Genomic DNA, 19372 nt, shown 5'->3' with positions numbered 1-19372 from the left:
ATGTTATTATTTAACAATGATAGTAGCTTTTAGGTGAAAACGCTAAAATACAAATGGCACTTATTTAAATACGAACATACGAACGACCTCTCGATGTCAATAAACTTTTGTCATGTCATGTGTAATAATTTGTTTTTACGAAATTTAAGAGGCCTTATTGTTTTGAACTAAAAGCTTTGTATCCATGTAAGCAAACCTTTTCTAGGACACAAATTTAAAAGTCAAAACTTACAAAAAAATTAAAATCTATTCTATTTCTATTCTACTCTATTTCTTTCATACAGCAGTATTTTAGTTTATAGTAAGTTAAAATATTTATTTAAAGTACTAAGTAGTGTAGAAATAACAGTCTTATTTTAATAGATGTATGATTGTACTGTGTTAAACGTTTCTATTTTTAAAATTCAAATATTTATATTTTTAACATTTAAGTTACAGAGCGAATCTTAAATTATTGTGATATTTTTACAATAAATACTCTAACGTAATTTTAGTAGAAAAAGTTTATTATACTCTTTGGGAGAAAATTGAAACATAGACGGACAACATCAAAATAGACAGCACAGCGGTGCATCAATTCAAGCAAGACAGGCAGGAAGGCGAGCTAGTATAGTACACGACAAACCCGTTCAAGTTCTATCTATACGAAGTGTTCCATCCATGCGACGCGTATTTAGCCGCCGACTCCCTTCAGTTGCGGATGTGTCTGAATAAATCCTGAACATTGTCGGTGATCACGCGTGAGAACAGTATCGTCTCGCAACCCGCGAGTTTTCGGCATCCGGCTGTAGCAAAATACCGATACTTTGTTCATACCAGTCTGAAATGATATAGTTCCACTATGAACGACGGCAAGATGACTTCGAACAACGTAGAGGCGGAGTACATGGACATCGCCAACAGCAATGCCTGGCCCATCGTTTATCAGGTACGTGTAGCGTAGGAGTAACGCGTTATTTTACGACGAAACGACAAGTATGCCACGCACTAGTTACTGCCAGGATTCCTAGTTTAAACGAAATAAGTCATCATCACGGCGACGGAAAGACAGCGTATGCGGACCAAACTACGACCGGCTGGATCACCTATCGCGAATTTTACTTTGTACTTATTGCTTTTACAAAATAGTTGTGAACAAATATTTACCTTATATGTAAGGAAAAAGTTTTTCCAAACTATACTTCCAGCCAGGGTTAGTGCTGGAAATTGTGTTTCCCTTTTCCTTACCCTGCATAACATGTGTAAGGTATCACTCAGCTCAGTATTCATTCAAGCAAAAATTGGTTCATTGCAAGTTAGCTGATCAACCTGAAATAATTCATAAGTGGATTGTGTATAATGCTTATGGTTGCTTTCAGAAATGACAAATATTTGTGGGTAACACAAATTATTATGATATTATCAATTTCGAAAAAGTAATGAAAATGTAGGCATTACATAAGAAAAAGTCACGTTGCAATTTAATATTAATAGTAAAAACAATATCAAAGTTTCAATGCAATTTTGTTGCATTGTTACAATATAAGTATGACGATAATGATAAATGTTGTGGATAATTGTGTATCACTGATTGCATTTGGTTAAAAATGTAAACAATACTGTTTCATTGTTTATAGTTGTGCAACACTTTGATATTTTTTACATACTAAAGTTGTTTATCTATGTGTGCACTGATTTTTTCTCATTAATTATATCGAAATGTTATAAATAAACCAACGTGACTTATTAACTTTTATGTATCAGTTGTTATGCAAATAAAAAAATATTGATTGTGACTTTGTTAAATATATGTTTGAGTACATTACATAAGAACATTTAATTTCATGCTTTAAAATAGAAAATCATCATTCTATTTCAAATGTGGGTATAATAGTTTAATTTTCTTGGTAATTCATTATATTGGAATTGACTTTGTTACTCATATTGTTGTTTTGGATAAGAAGATTACAATAGATTATTCATCATGAAATCTGCATAGCGTCTCTCTTATTAGGTTGTTGAAATAAAACTTCAAAAACTGCAAACTCAATAATATTATACTTTTCGCTCATTGCTAGAATAAAACTGATGATGTTCTGCAGTGCGATGTTATCTTTGTGTATTGCTCACTGCGAATTACTGTGCCAATAATTATTATGGTTGAATTAAAAAAAAAAATATATTGCTTTTCTATCATTAAACCTCCAACTTCATCAGTTATGGTGACTTTATGTAGATTTATTTGAACATTGTATATGGGATCCATATATGTGGAACCTCCACATACAATTATTTAAATAACTAACTTCCCAATGTAGTGCATACAATAAAGCTTAGCAAAATATATCTTATACTTTTTGTTGCTTGCATTATATTTGACAACAATCATGTATTCTCCCTGTCTGCTAACCACATGTGGGTTAGGATCATTCATTATAGTAACATCATATAGGACGATTAGAAGCTTCATATTTCAAATACTGGCTTTAATAATTCTTCTCTTAAATGGTTTGACTGATTTTTTTACTTATGGGGGGGTTATTAAAATATATGGCTATAATTAACCTGAAGCAAAAAACATCCTGGTGTTAATAAGACACGCATCTTTTTATTTTCCAACCAAAATTATTATTATCCGATTTCTCACTGCGAAAAATAAAATGTCTTTAAGCAATTCTATAAATATTTTAATGTAATAAAATAGCGAACAAAGTTACGGGCTAAATATAGAAGTTATATATAGAACAAGTAGTTGTAATGCTAACTTTGTTTACTGGGTCAACCAAGTATAAAACTTTTGTGATCAACATAAGTGGGACTTCTGTTCTATTTACAGTTAATTATAAACTCGGACGGGTGGCTGTGACAACATAAAATCAGGTGGTTTGCCTTACATAACAAATGTTATGAATTTATGTAAATTATTATGGAATGTTAAAAAAGATGATAGCTTAGTGGTTTGAAATTCAGCCTCAAAAGGTCCGAGCTTCGTATCCAGATTTTGTTGCTTATCAGAAATTATTTATCGCTTGTTTTAATGATAAAGGAAAACATTGTGGTGAAAGCCATTATGAAACGTCTGAGAATTTTGTCAAGTCTTAAAATATTTGTCTATGGAGTATGGTCTTCTACTTTCTGGTCATGTGAGAGGATCCGTGTCCAGCACTGCGGCAACAATGGGTTGATGATGAGAATTATATGTTTTCGAAACTAGACCAATAGTGCCACGGATGTAAGAGGAACTAATGAAAAAGCGGGCGTAAAAATAAAGTGCATTTTTAAAATGGATTAATTAAATTTCCTCGTAATCGGTCGTTATATTTTGTATGGGGAAATCGAATTTCCCTAGTATGTGTGCTTTACAATGGTGAGAGTTCCGAGGAACTATTTGACCTGGTGCCTACGTCACCATTCCTCCATCGGACCACTCGCCGAAGGATGAAGTTCCATCCACACCAAACGGACTCGTGGCGGTCCTCCACGGTTCGGTTTGCACGGACGTTCTTGCCGCGAACGTGTAAGATGTGGAATGAGCTTCCTCCTGATGTATTCCCGGAGTTATGACATGGGGCTCTTCAAAAAAGGTGCAAAAAGAGCTGTCATATAAAGCCGGCGATGCATTGGCGACTCCTCTGGTGTTACAAATGTCCATAGGCGGCGTTGACTACTATCCGTCAGGTAGGACGTCTGCCTAATCGTTTGGTTAAACAATAAAAATCCTACCTATGCACTTTAATTATAATATAATTAAAGTGCATATTATATATACATACTATATACTACAATCTGTACTGGAGCAGTGTGGTGTTGTAACCTCCAGACCTTCGCGTCATATGGAGAGAAAGCCGTACAGAACAGTGGGCATAGTAAAGAGTTATGATCTTATGATAAATACTTAATTAAACGTGTAGGTACTACTAATTTTAATGTTTGGCCGTTAATATATAACTCACTAGCTGACCCGGCAAACTTTGTACCGCATCAAAATCTATTTATCAAATATATTTCATATAAAATATAGCCTATGTTACTCGTGGATAATGTAGCTTTCGAATGGTGAAAGAATTTTTAAAATCGGTCCAGTAGTTTTTGAGCCTATTCATTATAACCAAACAAACAAAGTTTTCCTCTTTATAATATTAGTGTAGACAAATAGAACGACTACACTTTTGTGATATGTAAATCATATAACAATAAAACAATGAATGGTATGTACTTACAACCAACATTCAGTTCATATTCATGTCAGATGTAATAACTGATTGGTCGCAAAGGAAGATAATAATTACATATATAACATTGTGCTATGTTAAGATTTATGTCTTGAAAAAAATAGCGACTGTTGAAAATAACATTTGAAAAAAAAAGAAGTAAGATCTCTTATTTACGTAGAAATTTTCTATTCTACGGAACCATAAATGACTTCGAAGATTTTTTTATAAAGTCTGTATTGTATTTGTAGTGCGAATTTGCGAATGGAGGTAATTCTCAGATAGTATATGCATTGCGGTCGATATACGTATAGTTATTTATTCAATTTATGAAAAATAAAATAAAATATAAATTAATTTATTTTAATTGCTTTAGAAGCGCTGTTACCATGTATTATAATTGAGCACACTCGTAATGCTGGGTGGCGGGTAGCCCTTGGTGTCACTGTTTACGGGGCGAAATGATTTCGCAAATTAAATTTTGCCTTAATGACAAAGTAAATCAGTGAGACATATAACAAATAAGTTTTAAACGTTTTCTCTACTTTGTATTAAATCTTTAATGAAATAATTATTTGTATAAGAACACTTTCAGTCAACTTAGTTTATTTAGTCTTACGCTCCGGGCGGCTAATACAACCCGGGGCGGCTGTAACCCACGCTACGCTATCGTGCTTAAGCGATTAAGCTTTTTAGGGTTTTTTACCCGGTAAAATTGGCACCATGGCACCCTTTTACATCTCCGCTGTCTATCCGTCTACCACAGGGTTCCGTCTCTTGAACCGTAATAGATAACCACCGCATTTTTATGCAGAGTATGTGTAACGGTTGCCTCTATAACAAATATGGAATTGGGTACGGAACCCTGCGTGTGCAAGTGCAACTCGCACTTGGCCAATTATGTGTGTAACTATGTTAAAGTAGTAACGGTAGCATTCAATTTCGTAAGTAATACAACTCACATTAAAACTATTTTTATTTCACAGAAAATTGGACGAGAGTGTCAATCTTATAAATACACCTGCCTGGAGGCGAAGAAGCCGCAGAACAAACCACTAAACCGCTACAGGGATGTGAACCCGTACGACCATAGCCGCGTCATCCTGAAGCGAAGCGAGAGGGATTACATCAATGCTAATCTGGTGAAGGTAGGTTGCTGAAACAATTTCCATCTCTATTCAACTCAAGTATTCAAAACCTTAAGTCCTGTTGATGGAAGGTTATGTTTCCTGATAATGTCGATGAAATTTTCTTTGGTTACGAGAAAATTATATCATATCTATAATGAAACCTTTTTTATCACTTAAGGGTTGATATTCCAAAAAACGTCAAAGTATGATTTATTATTTATATTGTGAAAACAAAATTAAGTGTTTGTTTCAAAATTGATTTTGGTTTGTCAAACGAACTTTCAACCCCCATTTACGCCCTTAGGGATTGGTTTTCCAAGAGTGGCAAAGTAGGTGTTTCATTATTTCTATTCAGAAAGCCGAATACAAAATATCATAGTGATTGCTTCAAATTGAATCTTGTTCTTCAAACTTTCCACGTCTGTTTTATTTAGCACCTTAGGGGTGGAATTTTCAAAATTACTTTCATAGTGCTCACTTAAGAACCAATGTGCAAAAATTTCAAAATTCTTAGTTCAGCGGACCTGTCATCTCTGGCATTCAATTAGTCATTTAGTCAGTCACGTTACTGTCTTACTCGTATATACTTAGGGTGGGTTGCATCACGTAACTTTAACTATTACAGAGGCCTAACCAACCGTCAAATCCATGGTTAAGAAAAAAAATAGATGCACCATTTTAGTTGAGTTTGAAATTACGTCATAACTAATACTTAACTTTAACCGCTCAATTTCGATCGGTTAAAGTTACTGTATTTGTGAACTTCCCTAAATGTCATATTCGAATAAAAATTGCGGTGACAACGACAGAAATGACGTTAATGACAAATCAATTGGTCCAACACAGTATTCTTACATTCCATCACTACCGTCAAAGTTACTGTTATATTTAACATTAATGCAACGTTTAATCGGGCTTTCGATGAAACCCACCCTTAGTCTAGCCATAAATATTGTTAGAAAGAAAAACATTTTTTTTTATTTTACTTAAAATGTATTACTATTATAGTGTGTTAATTTAATACATTAATATTAAATCATTAAAAATATATAAAGCTTATTTGAAGTAGTCTCCATTGTCAGCATTACAGTCCATTAAACGTTGAGGCCAGTTATCAATAGCGGCACGTACTCTTTCTTTGGGATAATACTTCATAGCCAATCGTATGGATTGTTTTAGGGACTCCAAATTATCATGGCGCTTAGAGCAAGCTTTCTCTCTAAAACGGACCATAAATCATAATCCTGTGGATTAAGATCAGCACTAGGAGACGGCCTGTCTTCAGCCCTGATGAAGTCCGGAGCGTTCGTTTCTAACAAAAATTGGTTGGATCGAGCTTTGTGACCCGGCGCCGAGTACGCCTAAAAGGACCATTCTCGGTTATCGAACATGATGTTATTAAGAGGATTATCTACTTTCTCAAGAATGGTATCTTGATACATTTGTGCTAATGTTTTGATACCTTTTTCAAAGAGATATGGTTCAGTCACTACTTCATAGCTAATCACTCTCACCAAACCATCTCTGAAGTCCCACCCTAGATAATGCCCACTTTGTACGCTGTCGACAAATTGCGAAGCTTCTTTAGACCTTTTAGCATAAATAAGGTCATTATGTTTGTTAAAATATTGCTCAATTGTAAAAAGACAATCTCATCCGTAAAGATGTTTTTTTTGTGACTTCCCTTTGCGTACCGCTTACGTATTTGTTTTGTATTTACCACCGTGTTCTTTTTAAAATTATCAGTTAAAAGAAATGACCATTACGTCTGTTATAGACTGCAAGTCCTAAATCATTTTTAAAATACGTGACATGATTCTAGGTGCTATGTTCATCTCCCGAGATAAAATCTTTTGTCTTCTGTCACAAAACAGAGGAGGTTTCATTGTACCTATCAATAGCCCGGTACCCAAATATTTGACTAATACCAAGCGTATGGAGGTTTTTAAAAGTTGTATTTGGCTCCATACTTACTTTATGTAATGCAATCACAGCCATTCGATTATCTTTATCACTCCACTCCATTTTAATATCACAAAATATTTTACAATATATTGGCGCGAAAATAAGAAAACACAATTAACAATCGTATACGAATGACACATTCCAAATAAAAAAGTAATATATTAGTTACTTTTAATTTTAACAGTATTTATGGCCAGACTAAGTAAAAGTATATACATACACAATATTAAATATTTTTGTAATCCTCTTTTAATTTCCTTTATTTGGATACCCTACTCGATCTCGATACAATTACGCGCCAAAAAACCGTCATTTTGTTTTGTATTTTATAACATGTACACATGGGTTTTTAAGGTAAATATAACGATTTCATAACTGTTGCATCCAGCCGTTTGGGAAATTCGAAGTAATATAGAAGTTTACAAACACACAAGATACGCGCGAAATACATAACCATTCCTCGGCCGTCTAACTCTCTATTACTCTAACACTGCAATCAGTTTTATTTTTATTTTGCTGTTTTCCTAATACCTAAACCCGTTTTTTAATGCTTTTATATGGGCGGGTTAATCTTGGAAGGATTTTAGGGAATTTGTTTTCAGAACTCGACATTCTTAAAAATAAATAATTATGTATATAGATCCTGCAAAAAATATAAAATCCGTGCACAAGCCAGAGTGCGTGGGCGTAACTGCGAGCGGAAGCTGATATAACATCATATTTCGTGATAAGACGCTAATGAACAAAGAGAGTGAATTTAAAATTCCTGCAGGTATATACCTACAGGAGATAATGGACAATATTTTTCCTATGCTAAAGAGTTCCTGCTTTTTCGCATAGCGTGGAAAAAACATAAATTAATATTTTAGAGGTCTTCTCTATTGTGCATTAACGTTAGTCTGTGTTTTTAATTTGAAAGCTGTGATGAGTCACATCAAAGTCAGGAAGTCGGATGCGACACTTTTCAGCCGCAAACGTGCAATGCCGCTGTCGCTGAGTTTCCGTGATCAGGAAGTAACTTGGCAGCCCACAGTTAGGTACTAGGGATATTACATTGATCGCTGTAGGTACATAGCGCCCTAGGTAGATCATAAAATCCAACAGGTCTGTTCTGCACGTGCGATACTCCGATCAGAATCAAAATAAACCCACCACGGATTATATCGCGTAGCACTTGTTTTTAAAAACCACTAGTCACAAAAATATACCACTAACCATAAAACCACATAAGGTGTGATGGTACCACCACTGTGATGGTTTTTATGGTTTCCATCCGATCCTGATTAATTTCAGCGCCTACTTGATACACTTTGGTAGGTACCTCAGTCGAAAATAAAGTGTTAGAGCGAAACCTGAGGGTTCCAGGGTTGTACAAGCGCGCCGACAACAAGCCACTCTCCCTGAGAGTTTTCGCGGCTCTCAGGCTTCCCGCACGCCGCAGCCGGTACCTGCTCCCTTGCCATAGGAAAAATGTTCTCCGATCATCAGGAGAAAAATATCTTAATTTGATGTCTAGCATAGGTCGAAGACCCAAGGATGTACTGCTACCTCATGGCAGACGATAACACCAACGAGCATTGTACTTACTGAGGAAATTTAATTTCCCGGGAAAGTAGGGGTTCCTCGAGGCCCGTAGACCTTGCGCCAAGCTGCGACGTCACCCCGCGGCATAGGACGGCTAATAACAGTAATAACGTAACGTAAACGATGAGTCACATAATATACGTGTAAGGTGCATTTCAAAATATTCCTGAATTTCCGCATTTGTATCAGATTGAAAATAGAATGATTACTTCTAAATCGCAAATAGCAACAAATATTTCAAGTACTTTGCCATCGTGAAAAATATCCATTAGGTCTGTCAAAAATTTAGCCGTTGATTACATTGCAAAACAACGTTCGACTCTGCTTTTGTATGTGATGGCTAATTCTTCTTAGAAATGGGTAGATGGTCGTTGCCATGTTTTGTGAAAAGGTCGTTTACCCCCATTCATTGCAATTTGCAATGATATTTCTGATATGGATACTAGTCATATTTGAATCTGTCAATCAAACATGTCTATTGAGGAATGTTTAATAGTTGATTTAACTTTCTCCTTAATAATAACAAATTCGGAAAACAAGTTGAACAGCCTTAAAGGGTTAAATTCAGATCAATCAGTGTCGCTCGTTATTCGACCAACTGAACTTCACATTCAATTCAGATACTGTTCAAACGTATTTTTTCCTAGACAGATCATGACAGATGGGTTACTTTTTCTGTATATAATTATTTATAAGAGTAACATTTAAGCTGCCTGGTAGTTTTTTATAAATAAGTGCTACGCGATGGAAGTCGTGGCGGGTTTATTTTGATTCTGATTCTGGGCTGAAATCTTGTACCATAGCAGCAGTATTCAATCCTTCGCTGTGTTAAACATAACTATGACAACATTTCGTAGCTCGCGTTAACTTTAGCTATCAAACTTAAACGACCCTTAGTAACTTAGTACGCGTGACACTAATTGAGAACTACAGACTTATACCTTATTCTAAGTAGTAGAATATTAAAAAATACACACAGTATTTTAAATATTACTCCGTAATGAATATGGTTCTTTTGTGATTTTCCAATCATTTAATAATATTTCGTTTTTTACTCGCCTATAAAAATTGCAAGAATATTCAGCTTTTTTTATATAATTTTTCATATAATTGCCTCATATGTTAGATTCCTATATTAAGTGTCAAGTGGGTTACGTGCTGTTAAGTTACACGTGCATTTAATTACCTTAATCGGTGAAGTTGTCCTTCAAATGTTAATTCCTGTAAGTGAATTCAAGGCGATGGCATGTCCACAAAGTTCTAAGAATTCTGAAAATGTGACTTTATTTTCATGTAACTTAACTTCACGTAGCGACTAAAGTATCAATTAATTTGCTAGTTTGCACCGATAACTGTGTAACCCGCTTTGTTTATGTAATTACTTTTTTCAAGTATCTAATGAATATTTGATAAGTGGTCAAAACAATCATAAAAGTGCAGGCGCGTGTAAAGTGTAACGTGCGGCAGGCACACGGCACACGGCACACGCAGTGGCTCCGTACGCGACTACACTGGCTATTATGTACTTGCTGCATCGAGGTCGGCATGCAATCAACTAATGCATTCTGTTTGTCCCTCGGGCACGCTATTATCCTTGAATTTCCTAACTACTGACCCACTTACTCACACTAATGCAAGTGTTAATAACTTTCAATTCTTAAAATAACTGTATTATTCACATTTCCACTGAATGCAGTTACACGTTCTTTCTTCGTAATCAGCCTTGGTAACCATTAACCATAGTAAGGCAGTCCCCAGGCGACATGTGACCGCTGGAAAAGTTCTAGTTTAATGAACAAGTTCACCTCGAAACATTTCCTTGATTGTACATCTATTAAGTGGCCATTGATGAACTAAATTGATGCAAGCCAACCATTATTAACTTTCTTTTAAGTGAACCGTTACATAAACGCCTACACTTACCGTCTAAACAACAATTACATTGTAACAAACTTATTTACATCCGACTTCCGAAGGGTTTGTAAAACTTAGTACGTCGCTTTTCTCGTATTTAATAAAACAAATAGCAGGTCTTTGTGTAGTCGTATCCACTTTCTATATCACGAACAATTACACTCGTAAGGCGTGAGCTAACAAGGAAACCTAATTGATTGTATTTATTTTCATTCGACTTGTAATGATTCTGGAGAATTCATTGTAACTTTTTTCTATATTTGATAAAAGATATTGTGTGGTTTCGTAATGGGACATGCTTATATAATCATGTTTGCGATTGACTTTTTTCAATAAAACATTTTTGTCGGGTTTCTGATATCTTTATTTTTTCGGCTACCACTTATGTAGTTGTTATATAAAGTCGTATATAGAACGGCTTTGTTTATTATATCAGATATAGATGTTGTTTTTAAATTTCAGTATTAAAATAATATCGATGTTATAATAAAGGCACACATGTATCATTTTAGTGCGCCACAGGCATTGAATTACCGCGTGACCTACTTTTTGAATTTCAATATATCAAATATCATATTTTAACAATACTTGCAGACTATTTAATAATATAAATAATGTGTGATGCATTTAGGGTAGTCAGTAGTAGATTTTTAATATTCGTATGTATTTCAGAATATCACAATTTATTGACATAATTCTGATTACACGAATCATTTAAATAGCAATTTCAAACCATTTTTATTAATTAGCCTGTAAATAGCTGGAAGCACGTGGGTACTCAGAACTATTATGACGACGTTTTTCCCCGTAATTTAAAAAATTACGAAGTCGCCAACAATGGGTAACAATCTTCATCGACACAATGTGTTTTAAAGAGAAATTAATACGCAGTAGACCACTTTTTAAATAGCAGGTTTAGAGAAGCCTCTGTTATTTTACTATTTATATTTTATTATTTATTATATTTCACAAATGTGCGTCATAGACATATTTTATGCTTTATTTAATGCATATTTTAAAGGCTGCATAGGTTTCTGACTTTACCTATATATGGTGATTTTTTTCTGTTGAAAAAAGTTTTATAATAATATATTACATATTACAATAATCCTGAAAGTAAATTAAGTTTTATATTATTGTTATGTGATGGACTGATGGTGTACCATTTAACGCGCTTTCGTGTTCTTACCAACAACAATAAGATAAAATTGATTGTGTCTAACTAAATCATTCCAAAGTTTTTGCATGGCATGCATAACATCTTATATATAAAATTCTCGTGCCACAATGTTAGTTACCGTACTTCTCCGGCTTTACCGATTTTCACCAAATTTTATATGCATATTCAGTAGGTCTGAGAATCGGCTACTATCTATTTTTCATACCCCTAAGTGTTAAGGGTTGTTCACCCTTAACATTATTTTATTTATACGGCAACACAACGTTTGCCGGGTCAGTATTTGTATAAATGTGTTAAGATTGAAAATATTATTCAATAATTTCAACCCGTGTACCATAGATTAGTAAAGATACTTCGCTGCCTTGAAATTGAATGAAGCCGCAAATGGCTTATTATAGTAAGTTCTTTTTTTGAATTCTTGACAAATAAAAACATTTTTAGAGAAAATTTACGAATAAATAACTAATACTGCGTAATTTACATGATAATTAAATAATTTATAATAATAATTTCAAATATTTTAGGAATATTTTAGCACGGAGACGTGGCAAATCTTTTTTACGCAACTATTTCAATTCTCAAAACTGGGTACATTTTCTTGTTAGGAGTGAGTAATCTTTACTAATCTATGCCGTGTACAAATAAAATTGCAGCAATCTTAGAAGGGCGACGTATCGTAAATGATAATATGTCAATTTAAGCAACACAGAGCACCGCCAATGGTCGGTGCTAGGGCGGCGATCACTTTTAGCGAATGAGTGTTTCCGGCTTCGAAATACGTTTTAAACAGTCGTGACTCGATCCTTCTTCGATCTCGGTTCCTCTTAGGTAACTAGAGAGGAACGTTTTTGTTTTTGAGATTTTGATCGGATCCATTTCGGACAAGTTTGCGTTGAAGCAGCAATGAGTGGTGCTTCAGATCTCTCCCAGTTGTGTACATTATGTTGCTTACTGTAAACTATTTTCTTTATTTTATAACACGTAGGAGTATCTGTGGAGTTCTTAGTTTCCTTGAAAATTAATAATTAAGAAGCTTTATAACATTGTAATACCTAGTTGCAGGGGGACCCGTAAAGCTCCTCTTATAAGTATTATTTCTAAAGAAAACTTCATTCTACTTTAATGATTCAGCTTAGACTCGTATTACATGTTCTTAGAAATATTGGTTCTACGGAAAATATAAGCTGAGAGCCTTCAAAGTAACTTTTATATTTTCTCCGCCCGTGCGTTCAATCAGCTTTATTTTTAAGCTTCTTTGAGATCGAATAGGAGAAATTAATTGCATTGATACTTCTCAATATAAAGATTCATAAATATGTAGGTAAATAAAAATCAATAAAAATATATATTTAGGTATTTGTAAATAATAATTACTTACCGCTTAAAAACCAATGACATATATACATTGGTATTGTTGACCAGTGGGTTCTGGAACAACATGTAAAATATAAAAAAATAATGTTCCTTGTCGACCTTCTGAAAGACAGCTTTGACTACTTGTACAATATAATGCTAAAAGGAATTTCATAGTAGTTAATGTTATATCGAAATTTAGTTTAAACATTGTGTTAAAGACAATCATCACACTGATATTAGTATATGTACATAGAAAATGTAGTTATGGAATTATTTCCTATTCAGATGGAACGGGCGAATCGCAAGTACATCCTAACCCAAGGGCCGCTCGTGTTCACCGTGGGCCACTTCTGGTTGATGGTGTGGGAGCAGAACAGCCGCGCCATCCTCATGCTGAACAAGATCGTTGAGAAGAGCGAGATCAAGTGCCACTGGTACTGGCCCCACGGCATCGGCGAACAGCAGAAGATGGTACTAAACGACGTGAAGCTCACCGTCGAACAGATCAGCGAGGAGGACTGCAACTACTACTCTACGAGGGTGTTCAAGTAAGGAAAATTAAAACATATGTATATTCCTCTACCATTTTTGTAATATAAGCCCATTTCAATGTTGTAATACAATTTCAGAACAGGTAACGATATAGTCTTTGCGTTCACATAAATTGTTGTAAATCAGGAAAAAGATATCGAGGAAATTTAAATATCGTTGATTTAATCGTTCACCATCATCGACATCATCAACATCATCGACATCATCTGAAGCGCTACAACCACGTGTGAGGCTGCTTGGTCTTGTTGGAATATTTCTTTGGTCTTGGTTTTCGCCCTGGATTTAGTCACGACCTAAGGTTCCCGGTCCTGCTCACCTGAGTTTTGGAATTCTAAGACTGCTCCGCCCATCCAGTTTACCATTTAGTACGCGTTTATGTACTCTCGTTTCACCCATTAATTGATTATTTAGTCCACTGGACATACGTTTTAACCATCATCTGTTAAGTTGGAAATACCTTATTTTGCCCGAGTTACAGTGGAAAAGCCGTTAATTCTGGAGTATTGTATTGCTAATTAAGCAAAGAGTTAGGTTGTGCGCTCCAGCTCAAAGGCCAGACCGCAAGGGTGTAGGTATGCGGGCACGGCCACGCAATCCCACGGGAGGATATAAGTGGACTGTATAGTGTGAGAGGTATGACCCAATCCTCGTCCCAGCAGATGAGTAGAAAAACCACCAACCTTGCCTTCCAAGTCTATCTGCGGACTCCAATCGTGTCAGGGGAGACGCGCACGGCGCTGTCACGGGGCTTGAAGAAGCAAGCACGGCCTGATCTTCCCGAGGAGTAGTCTCTGCACTTCACAATGAACTCGCGGTAGCACGTGGAAAACAGGAGCGAGAGGGCACGTACAGAACGTGTGTAGGCTCCCGCCGGCCGCAAGACGACGATTAGTCGCACGAAGCGACATTGGCGAGACAACTCTGGTCGATATTTGCTTCTACCCACCTACAGTTGACAAAGATTGAACATAGGTCGTGTTAAGTCCCACCTCCGCGCTCGTTACACAACCTTATACTAAGGTAAAGTCACCTAATGCCGAGGGGTTCTGAAATTGGCACCGAATTCCGTGGTATTTACAAAAACGGCTTTTATAAACTATTTACGAACTCATTTTTACTGAAAGGTATGTTATTTAATAAACCATCACTCTATTGTCATATGGATATCTTAATAGTATTATGTGTATTGTTTTTTAAATAATCGCATAGTTTCGCATTAGTGCCTACATCAAACGTATGCTTCATATATTTTGGGCCTTTTGCACGTGAATGTCACGATTTCTCAAATAGTGATTTTTTCAATAAATTGGCATGTGTTTGATAGTGTTTGGATGAAAACATTATATTGATTATATATGGAATCGATAACAATTAAATATTGTGCTTATTTCTTAGCAGATAGGAGTAAAAATAAGTTTAAAAATACAGTGGCATTAGGTGCCAAATATTTTGGGCTCTCCCTTAAACCGAGGTATAACACGGAATAGCAATTTCATATACTTGTTTTTAATTTTTAGTTGTAGTTGTTTTTATGAATAAGCACGTCTTGCTTCGAATTTGACAAATCTAATAATCAATTAATATCGAAATCATTTTCCGAGGTACTGCATTGTACTGCATTACCTAATTATATAATATCAAAGATGACCTAACAATGCACTTTCCTAATTTCTTCTATGGGACAACTAAGGAGAGAAAATGAAGTTCATCAAGATATCGATGTAATGTTAAACAAGTATTGTATATTATTATGTACATATTTCAATAAAGCATCGTTCTGCCTCTAAATTGTGTAAAAGGTTTTTAATATTTAATAATCGGAATTTGGAAACGTGATTTTTAGTTATGAAATGCTATTCCGATGTATATAAATCGGAATTAGGTTATATGGGCACCTTAATCAGCGGCATAACCGCAAAATACTATACAGGGTGTTTCAAGTTTTCATCGGTTTTTTATTGTTTGTATCAGTAATTATCTTAATCCTAATTAATGAAGAAATAACATTGTTATACGATTTTAATGGATATTTAAATAAGAAATAGAACATTTTATGACATTTTCATTTGATTAAATTACTCAAAACGAAATAATTCTATAAACTGCGTGACGATATTCCATATTATTATTATTATTATTTCTGGTGTACAACAATAAACCCTTGTATAAAGTCCACGAAAAAGAATGTCCAAAATTGTATTGCAGATACACTGCAGTTTTGAAAAAAATACATGAAATATGTATGGTAAATTAACCAGTCAAGAAACTATACTGTAAGAAAGTTATATTTCGGCAGTTTTCCTTTCATTACAGCTAAGAACACTTTTGAAAAAGCTACTCTTTAAATAATAAATAAAATTAAATCGAAATTGAAACTAAATTCAATAAATCACATTTATTTTTATACACCATGTAGCAGTCGTTCTATCTCATTCACTCTCTTATTTTGTATACTCGGAATTAGGAACCAAGTACATCGGAATAAGGATTTTTACATCGGAATTAGGGTTTTCTGACTTGTTTCATATTTATTTTAAATACACATTTAAATCAATATTTAATCGTAAAATGTCGAGTCTATTTTAAGAGTACAGATAATAAAGCTTCTGATAAAATTATCTAATTCCTTATTAAGCCGTAGTAAATACTTAATATTTGACGCTCTTTCTAGTTTTGGTGAAAATACCGCGGAAATAGGTGACTTTACCTTAAGGTTTTAAGATCTTAAAATACACAACAGAAAGGGCTGCTTATTCTTTATGTAACAGATTTTAGATAATGACAGGGTTATTCAATATAGTGCTTTGTTTATGACAAAGGGTGTAAGGGAAGATCCATCTACATGTATCTGTATGTATTTGGTTTGTGAGTTTTTTATGATTAATATTGTTTGTGTCGCTTATGTAAATGATATAAGGTTTACTTTTTAATGTAAACCTTAGAAAAGTTACAGCTGTATGACCATCAAATAATTACTAAATACTTCGTAAGGTAAAGGCCCTTTTGTAAATAACAATATCGATTAGACCGTCTCGTCTCAGGATTTCAATCAATGGAAAACGCGATACAGATTTTCGTTTAATTTTTGAACAATCTGTGCTTCAGGCTTCATAGTTCTTTTTTATTCCTCAATAAAAACTTTTTTCACTCGATCAAGATAGATTATTCCAGGAAATCCTAGCAAAGAAGATTACTCTTGCCGTTTTAATTAAATTTATTTAGTCTTTTCTCATCAACTGTTAGGTTTATTTTATTATTTCTAATATTGCTGAGAGTTTTTATGATTTGTACAGATTGTACACTTTTATTGTTCTATAGATACACCGATATCACACCGATATAGCGATACACCGAATCGATACTGGCCCTGTGTACAATGGGCTGTCATCATCAACCCATTACTGTCCCACTGCTGGGCACAGGGCTTCTCTTAGAATGAGAGGGATTAAACCACAGTCCACCGCGCTGGCCAAGTGCGTATTGGTAGACTTCACATACCTTTGAGAATTTTTTTATAACTCTCTTAGGTATGCAGGTTTTCTCACGATGTTTTCCTTCACCGTTTTAGCAAGTAATAATTAATTTCTAATACGCACATAATTTTGAAAAATCAGAGGTGCGTGCCTGGGATTTGAACCTTGGGCCCCTCGATCGAGAGGCCGAGTTTTTAACCACTACGCTATCACTTCTTTTATCGTCTATTAATTGCTTTAGCTTCGCTTAATTTGGCCTAATGTCCCAGAAGAATACTTCATTAAGAATTCTCGTTAATATAAAATCATTTAAATCGATTTTATTGCCCTACTACCCTCATAACCATTAGTGATAAATGACCGTTGCTTTTAAAATTAGACTTAACCTTTGTTTAGCACAGTGCCGTGGTTTCATGGACACGGTCATGTCGTCGTTACATGCATGCAATGTCACTGCCGCGGACGGTTCAAAGCACTTTGTAAATTACTGTCTTTCAAACTATAAGCCCATGTATATGTCGGTGTGTGTAGTTTACCAACACGCACTGTGGTTTGTAGTATCCCTCTAACTCTGCGAGGAGACCCGTGACCATTTAATCGTCGACCCATTACTGCGGGTTGACGATGAAATGGGTGACATAATTGCATTTTAATAAGCTATACATAGCAGTGATAGCAAAGTGGTTAAGAAACTCGGCCTCTCGATCGAGGGGTTCTAGGTACAAATCTCAGGCACGCACCTCTGATTTTTCAAGGTTATGTGCGTCTTAGAAATTAATTATCACTTGCTTAAATGGTGAAGGAAAACATCGTGAGGAAACCTGTACACCTGAAAGATTTATAAAAAATCTCAAAGGTATGTGAAGTCTACCAATACGCAATTGGCTAGCGCGGTGGACTATAGCCTTTTCATTATGAGAGCCGTGCCCAGCAATGGGACGATAATGGGTTGATGATGATGATGCTATATATATAAATAAATGGGCCAGAACAGAAGTTGCTCTGACACAAAATATGATATCTACAATAGCGACTGACACTCATTACGTCTAACAGCAAACTTTGATTGGGAACAACTACAATACACCTACGAAATATCATTGAAATCGGCATAAGGATACGGAGATTACGATGTACGAACACAGTACGACATGACTGTGATTTATATGTACGTATTAGGAATAAGATAATTCAAGTTACCGCCTCATATTTGATTTACATATACTAGTGTATTTGCTTTACGACTTTAAACCAGGCATCTTCACACCTGTGTTGTAAGAAGGAAATGTTTTTGTCGTGGTTGAACCACATAGCGTTCTACTTTAAACTTAGCTATAAAATACCGCTATTCAAAGGAAATAAAGATATTACGTGGAAACATTTTTTCCTCTTATATTAATTTACTGCCATGCCGATATCTATTACGTCGAAGTCCGGTGCCAATATAGTTAATAGATTTGACCGTATAGGCATTGTTGGGCATTTGAATTGATAACGTCTATATAATATAATAATTGTATAATATTTTTATTGTGAGTCATGATCATTTTTTAGATTTTCATTTGAGTTATAGATGATAGTTTAATCGTTAAAGCTCGTCCTCTCGATCGCTTTATTAGAGGTTTGAATTCCAAGCAGACACTTTCATATTTAAAAGTTATGTGCGTATTCGAAATTAATTATCACATGCTTTAACGGCGATGGAAATAATCATGAGGAAACCTACATGCTTGAGAATACTTGAAAATAAAAAAATAAAATCTCTGTCCGTGTGTAAAGTCTACCAATGTGTACTTGGTCAGCGTGGGGATTTATGGGCTAACCCCGTCTCACCCTGAGAGGAAACTCGTGCCTAGCAGTAGAAAATATTGGGTTAACAACGGATTAAGTTATTTATATTCTATATACTATGCCTAGTCTCCTGATTTTGAATCTGATACTTTTCTAGTTGCGTGTAGTTTTAGTAAATACTCAACTGGAACCTTATCATTATTTTGTAATACCTCACACGATGACCGAGACCGAATG

At 34.9% G+C, this 19372-nt stretch overlaps 1 protein-coding gene across 1 annotated transcript in view; it reads left to right on the top strand.

Moving 5' to 3' along the window:
- Positions 1-544: 544 nt before the first annotated feature.
- Positions 545-19372, top strand: part of Bmptp-Z (protein tyrosine phosphatase) — a 33297-nt gene continuing 14469 nt past the window's right edge. Inside the window, exons 1-3 of the mRNA XM_073074805.1 lie at positions 545-928; positions 5177-5338; positions 13605-13867. Of these exons, the coding sequence (XP_072930906.1) occupies positions 842-928; positions 5177-5338; positions 13605-13867 (512 nt within the window). The 5' untranslated portion in view covers positions 545-841. The remainder of the gene's footprint in view (positions 929-5176; positions 5339-13604; positions 13868-19372) is intronic.

The sequence above is a fragment of the Epargyreus clarus genome, unplaced genomic scaffold, assembly GCF_041222505.1.
Source record: "Epargyreus clarus isolate Ecla_fem2 unplaced genomic scaffold, WU_Ecla_fem_2.2 ptg000007l, whole genome shotgun sequence".
In the NCBI taxonomy this organism is placed as follows: Eukaryota; Metazoa; Arthropoda; class Insecta; order Lepidoptera; family Hesperiidae; genus Epargyreus; species Epargyreus clarus.
This window is presented reverse-complemented; position numbering and strand designations above follow the sequence as displayed.